Source organism: Nestor notabilis, unplaced genomic scaffold (assembly GCF_000696875.1).
Source record: "Nestor notabilis isolate BGI_N333 unplaced genomic scaffold, ASM69687v1 scaffold3079, whole genome shotgun sequence".
Classification (NCBI taxonomy): Eukaryota; Metazoa; Chordata; class Aves; order Psittaciformes; family Psittacidae; genus Nestor; species Nestor notabilis.
Genome location: NW_009943931.1, coordinates 1 through 7,583, shown reverse-complemented (window position 1 = coordinate 7,583; position 7,583 = coordinate 1). Strand labels below are relative to the sequence as shown.

At 40.1% G+C, this 7,583-nt stretch overlaps 1 protein-coding gene across 1 annotated transcript in view; it reads right to left on the bottom strand.

Annotated features, from left to right (window-relative positions):
- The window catches only part of LOC104411690 (epidermal retinol dehydrogenase 2-like), a 7,465-nt gene extending 547 nt beyond the window's left edge, over positions 1 to 6,918 (bottom strand). The window contains exons 1-5 of the mRNA XM_010022175.1: positions 6,589 to 6,918; positions 4,495 to 4,626; positions 2,840 to 2,939; positions 1,124 to 1,268; positions 69 to 191 (exon numbers count right to left, since the gene is read on the bottom strand). Coding sequence (XP_010020477.1) covers positions 69 to 191; positions 1,124 to 1,268; positions 2,840 to 2,939; positions 4,495 to 4,626; positions 6,589 to 6,918 — 830 coding nt within the window. The remainder of the gene's footprint in view (positions 1 to 68; positions 192 to 1,123; positions 1,269 to 2,839; positions 2,940 to 4,494; positions 4,627 to 6,588) is intronic.
- Positions 6,919 to 7,583: the final 665 nt, after the last annotated feature.

Here is a 7,583-nt window from a genome sequence, read left to right as displayed (position 1 = left end):
TCCTGCTGATTTTGCTGGCATATGGCAAGGGAAGGAAGGCAATGCTAGAAGTTGAGTCACATTCTTACGTTTTGAAAGCAAGAAAGCGTACACTCAGAGGCATGATTAGATAAAACTTTTCCTTTTGAATTGCATCTATGATCTTGCTGGCTACATACTCTGCATTGTAAACAGGAAGAAAAAGGTGGTTTCTGGTGAGAAAAGAAACAAAGCATTATGAAATTATAAAACTTTACTTTTGAAATGTATTCCAACACAGAAATAATTTAATTAAATAATTTAAGACTATTCCCCCTTCCCTTTAAGTAGGAATTCCCCCTTCCTCCTTGAAAAGGAGTCTCCAATCTCTTTGCTCCTGCTATCATCAAAATAAACTGGAAACACTTTGAATTGTGTGAATTTTAATGACTTTAGTGCAAGCCCTGCTCTGACCGCAACATAGTTGATGCCCACAGTGACTGCAGCATCGTAAACTTCCAAGCCTAGCCATACTTTGTGCTGTTCTATGCATAATAATTCTGCCCTCGACACACCTGTACTGGAGATACTGAGGTGACAGCTAAAAAGGCCAGAACCAGGCTTGTCTCCAGCCAGGAGGAAGGCTGTGCTCTACGTAATAGTGCTACTACAGGATGATGAGTGTTGAAAGGAGGAGCAAAGCACTGAAAAACCAAGATCGCTACTGCAATGGCTAATTTGGTACTCCCATCACTACAACCATAGAGCCACTCGCTAGATACTACCACCACAGCTATTCTCACTCAGAGCAGCAGAGTACCTGCTAATATAGATAGAAGGCATAGTTAATACTGACAGCAACAACTGGAATCACTGTGCCAAAATTATTTGGGGGCAGGGAACATTTCCCATTCTATTGACAAGGTTGCCTTAAGTACTGCTGTGCATCCCTAACCATTCCTTAACTGCGAGGTTATTACACAGTCCCTGTGGCATGTCAGTTATTAACTGTATACAAATCTTGGATTTCTTATGTCAAGAGACATAGTTGTATGTGCCAGGAGGGAAAAATTACTGAATTGAAAAGCAAATCAATAGTTAGGGACTGAATACGGCCAGTGATTATTTTTCACAATGAACCAGTACACATCTAAGTTTTACTTACTGGGTTTGAAAATCTTCAGCTAATTCAGTATTGATAAAAGAAGGGCAGATGATTGTGGTTTTAATGCCTTGTTTTCCTGCATGATACAGTTCCGAAGCTAAGGCTTCCATCATTCCAATGACTGCATACTTACTTCCAGCATAATCTGGAATGTGAAGAGAGAATATATATCCAAAATATGTCAAAAGCAACACAGTAAGTGTTATATACCGATTTAATGTTTTCTAATACTATTTAAGCCTTGATATTACCTAGTTATATAACTAGCAGTCTTGTAATTGTATTTTAAGGATGCTGTGCATCTTGGTGATGATGCTAACTCTGAACGTTAATGGTTCTTCCCATGATTGCTGCACAGTTGTCTAAGGGTAAGATTAATAATTTCTAGAGGACTTTTTTCAGTGCTCTACAGAGAGATATAGGAAGATCAGCTTATTCAACATGTTATGTACATTTCCAGATACTCATATCCAAGGCAGACATTGTTTCAGTTCAGAATGTCTTCACCCTTTAGTATCATAGGTCACATTTCAGTAAGAACGGTTTCTGATGGTAAAATCTAAATACCCTCCTTAGAAATGCTGCTTCAACCTATTACTTCTGATTTGCCCTGCAACCACAGTGCCACTTTGTTTGCCCAGGAAGACTAAATCTTGTCTGATTTTTATTGTTTGATGAACATATGGAACTCCCTTGGAGATAATCAAAAATTGCCCTCACAAGGCGCTGTGCAATCAAGTTGGGCCTGCTTTTATTTGGGAGTATGGACCAAATGACCTCCAGAGATTCCTTTCAACCCAAATTATTCCACAATTTTGCAACCTTTAAGAACCTTATTTTAATACAGGAATGTACATGTGGTTTCCTAAGGCTTTTTCAAATGTAGACACAACAAAATCCAATTTTGTTAAAAGAGTAACTTCATACAACCTGAAAAGGCGTAAAAAGTTATAATGCATGGACAGGCAGGCCCGCTCTCATAAGTCTTGTAATTAAATGACGAAAACTGGATGTGACCTATTCTCAGTACTAGATCTGACCCAATGATAACAGACAAATAAACACTACAGTAACACTGTCAATCAGCAGAAGAAACAAAAGATCTGTATTACAGTTAAGTTCACATTCTCATAAAGGTGACCTAATGAGGGTGGCAGAGGAGCTAGAGGATAGACTGGGCAGCAGACCCAGCTGACTAAATAGTCAGGACTGTAGCAGACAGCTCTCTTGAGAGAAACAGCTAAGAGCATGGGGCTGTTAAATACCTTAAACTGCCATCAATTTAAAATATTTTTAATGAAAATTCTGCCCCAAATCCTTCTGGAACTGAAAACCATTTTCCAACTAAATGTATAGTTCCAGGTATAAACTACGTATGTCTCAGGACCCTGAACATTCATCTGCAGAAAACTGGCATGAGAAAGTATTAGACAACCTATATGCAGGGTTCCCTCTCATGCACACATATGAGCTATATTGTCCTTCTTCTCTGGGGATAAGACAGGCTGCAGTCAAGACAGTAACATCTGCAATGAGCTCCCTGCACCACTCAGGCAACATGCCACCATCATCCTCCTCAATACACCACCAGCCTTCATATCTGCAGGCTCTTCCTGAGTGTTTGTATGTCAGTTCAAACTGCTTAAGCAGTTGACATCTCCAAGAAAAGTTATTGGTATGTACATCCAATTTACAGTGGCACTTGATGATACTAACCTGACATTCTATAGACTCCCAACAATCCTGCTGCACTGGCTATGCTAACCAGGTATCCACGGTTACAGGTCATCATGGCTGGAAGAAAGGCCTTGCAAGTCTAGGAGACATACATAAAAAGCCTTTTATAAGTAGACATGCCAAAAATGTTGCATTACAGATTAGGCTTTACAACCTGATTTGCTTTCTGGGGCTTCAATATACAAGAAGCCCAAATGACCTTCTATCTCTTTATTTACAGAATGTATCAAATAGAATATAAATATATAGAGATATAAATACAGGTATAATATAAACATACGTAGAGTATTTCTAGAATTTACAAATGAGACAGCATATCCTTGTCTGACTGATCTCTATCTGAAGATCCGCCAGCATTAAAACCGTGATATTAAAAGCAGCAAAGTTTGTTATTTTCTCTGCCTCCTGGTTCCTCCTGGTTTGTCTATTTGAGACTATTACCAAAGGTTTGGTACACAAGAGGGAGCTAGAAGTCAACACATCAGGAAGAGTTCAGCTGTCTGTGGGCCCTGTTACAAACCAAACTGCCTGGCAACTTCGGAACCCCAGACCACCACTGTGGGTGATACTGACTATATCAGGAGGGTGCTATCGTTTTATGAAGGGGAAGGTAAGACAGAAGACAAGAGCAGTAAAAATTTCTTTTCAATAGCTAAGATGTCCTGCAATGTCTATCTGACTCTAGATACGTGTGCCTAGTAGATGTATTTTGGTGGAGGGCCCACGGTCACTGTCCTCCTGCCCTGTACCTGTTCAGACCTGTCAGGAAGAACATCTCTCCCAGTGTCTCTGCCTCGAGAATTTGGAAGAAGGATGCAACGCTGGCTGGGAAATGATTAGAAAGCTTCTATCTGCAGTGATTTTCCTTTGAGAAGTGCCATTTAGGGAGGGAGTTGCAATGCTACATTTTTCCCTGATGCCGGCTGCTCACTCAGGCATACAAACAACAAATGCAGGAGGGGGCAAGAGTAACACTCCCTCACAAAAATCCCTCATAAAGTTCAACTGAGACCCCAAATAACAGCAAATTCCTCCAGAGGTGTGAAAACAAAACAAAGATAATACATATCACCCAGATTAGTTTTCTATGCACATTTAGCAGATGGTGACTAGGAATGAAAATACAACCTGAAGACTGACACCAACACATGTAGCATAGGATCATCTAGGTTGGAAAAGACCTTTAAGATCATTGAGTTCAACTGTGAACCTACTATTGCCAAGCCCACAACTAAACCATGGGTGTGCCTCCCTGGGTGCTACAGCTTTTCAGACCAAGCCTTCTGATGCCAGCAAACACCAGCAGCAGGAAAGCCGTGTGCCACCATGTCAGCACTAACTTCAGCCACAGCTATTACAGATAGAGCATGTTTCACAATACAGTGGCATAACTTTACATGTACCAGGGAGTCCAGGCAGGTTGTGTTAACATCACCGAGGCATAGTGGGGAGACTGCCAATTTGGTGTGCCTCCAATTACAGGATGATCAAAAATATGTGTCTTTGCCCATTCAAGGTCCTTCCCATCCCTATTCCAAACCGCATTTCCCAGGCAGGTGCCACCATGGTGATCTTCACTCTAAAACACTTGCCTGTACCTTTCAGTCACACAAGAGAGGAAAAAAACACATTACCCAGACTTGAGAGAGGAAGTTGACTCTTAAGGTCTTTTCAAAATCGGCATCTGGAATGTCACAGAACTTTTTCCCAAGCAGTACACCAGCATTATTGATTAGAACAGTAACATCCCCAACTTCTCTTCTAACCTGAATAAAAAAGATAAACAGAAAGCTTTAGAAGGTATCCTTGCCTCTTGTGTTTCACTTATCAAAATGTTTAGTGATATTTGCAATTCCTTTTATCTCTAATGGAAATGTAAGTATGTAAGAACCGTTGTACTGCATCAGATCAAAGGTCTAGCTCTTGGCTGATACGGGCACAGCAAATTCCACAGCGGGAGCTCTGTGGCTGATTCAGTTAATGTGTTTGGAGATTGAGAGTAACTTGAGTGCGCAACACAAACATTTTGAGACTCTGCTAAATGAAGAACAAACAAATCATTTAAAAATGTTCATCATTGACAGGAAAGTCCAACAGAGAAATTACTTACCTAGACTAGTAATTTTGGAGCATGTCTTTGCAATAAGCAGACAGCATTTATGGGAACAGGGATCTGATGCCAACTGAAAATGTTATTTTTTTTTAAAAGAGATTTGATCTTGCTAAACTATAAAGTGAGTTTTTTCCTTGCAAAAAGGGGATTATAAAAGAATTGCTGTTTGATTTATAGTATCATTCCAAGTGAAGACCAAGTGTCACATTTGAAGGACTGACCACAAAACTGTAGCAGTCATAACAAAAGTCTTACACAGCCATCTGTACTGCCCAAGTAATGGGCAAAGATCATTCTCCTTGAACACTGTGTATGAGGTCAGAACAGACCAGGACACTCAATAACTTGCTCATCTCTGCAGAAATACTATTATGGTACAGTATATCCTTGCCACCACTGGCCAGGTAATGCTGTAATACCACTTGTGGTTCTTAAATTTAGCAGCAATGGCCCCAAATGGAGATTTTTTCTGTGCACTCTTAGTTGGCTGTGCCTGTAAAGTACAGGTAAAACAATACTTTGCTGACTGCAAACATGAGAACTGCAGTTCCAGATAATCCTGAATCCAACTTACTCTTTAGAATTACTTTTCATGGGGAACATTTCCTGAGGAAAAACATTTATTTCAAACTTTCATAGCTGTATTCAGAAAAAAAGTAATCTGTTTTGGTTGACGTTAAAAGCACCAACCACAAAGAAAGAGCAGAGGCCCCCTGACAACTCATGGAAAATTAATGTTACATTTCAAGGCTATCCCAAAACAATCTATCAAGATTCACATCATGAAATATTTTAGCTAATTTCTCTGATGTATGCCTTAAGACACAGAATGACAAAGATGTGACCTGAGAGTCGTGTATATTAAGTACATACACTAAGAATTTAACAGAAGAAGAATTTATCATTGGCTAAAATGGCAGAGCAGCTAACTGGATTGTAAGTGAGGTTATACCGGGAAATGTTTTCAGGCAGTATGTAGTTTAAAGACAAGTAAAAATTAATAATATTAATTTAATGTCCAATTTCTGGACTCTGATAATAAAAAATAGGAGTTTAAAAAGCATTATGTCAGCACAGCAGAGGAGTCCCATTTAAAATGGATTCCTTCTCGACCTTACTTTCCAGCTGGATTTACCAAAAATTAAACGGAAGCTGAATCATCAATTTGACTGGAGACTAGCCATGTACTGATGGTATTTCTGAAGCTATTACACCCCACATCACCCTTGCAGAACTACAGTCTTCTAAACAAATGGACAAATGACCTCCCCCTTAAAACTGCCACTGTTTGGAGTTTTAAAAATTGGTATCTTCAAGATAAGATTAATACACGGAGCTAACCTCTCCTGCATGTTTTACAATACCCTTAATCTAATCTCGGAAGAAAGACTGGAAATGGATGCATCTAGACCAAACAAATTAAAGACAGTCACTTTATGGTGGACATAGTTTTAAGTTTCATCTAGAAGCTACTTGTCAAAAAAAAATAAGTCATTGCCCTGCATAACTACCTCCCTTTAGTGAACAGCAGTCTCTAAAAACAGATAAATCAGTAATACACACTATTAAAAAGAAGCAAAAAATCAGAAGCAAGAAGCCAGAAGCTGTATCTTACCTTGTCTGCCTGTTCATAGACCTCCTCCCTGTTGCTGCAATCACAGTGGTAGGCAAACACTCGTTTAGCTCCATTTTTCTGGGCTAATCTGCATGTTTCTTTGTTACCTTCATCATCAATGTCCCAAAGAACCAAGGTTGCTCCCAAAGGAGCAAAATTTAAGGCAATCTGTCTTCCAACCCCATTTGCAGAACCAGCAATGAGCACTATTTCCCCAGCAAAACTTTTTTTGCGTGCAGGAAATATGAGTAAGATTAAGTTCTCAAAGAATAAAAAAAATAATAACTTCAGGAACTGTAGTATCTTCAGGATGCTTCTGAAGTTCAACATGATTTCTCAGGCACAAACACCAACTCTCCTGTTATGCAAACCCAGAAATACAGTATGTTACTGACCCTCCAAAACACTGAGACACTGACTAAAGAACGATTAACTTTCAATCAGCTATTTCTTTCACTTTGTTCTTTTGCACAGGTACAAAATGCATTACTAAAGACTGGTTCTGTGAAAGCTGCCAGCTTGTTAGTAGGATTAATGCAAATACCATCGACACACCTGCGGCTTTGTCCCAGAGTCCACAGCTTCTATCTCTGTTTTTAAGGTTTAATAAGGTACATTCTAGACAGGTGCATTGTGGCAATTGCTATAGAGGGCTTTGTATTCATAGCAAGGTGGTATGAGCTGAGCAAACAAAAGGACTGGAAACAGTGGTGTGGCATCAACCTCATAAGGAGGGACTTCTCCTTAGCAGAAAGTATGAGCTGCCGTTTCGGAAGGTAAGTATGTAGAAGGTATCCACACCGTGTGTATTTTCCGATGCCGCACGACCAAAACGCACAAACCATACCTATCTGAAAGCAAACTGCCAGCCACACAGCAAAGCATCCCCCGTGAGTGACGAGCCTCGATTTGTACCCTGCTTTCAGACCACACCATTTCCTGCACAGCACTGTGGAGGTGAGCGGCACGGCTGAGAAGCAGCACCCATCACCGCC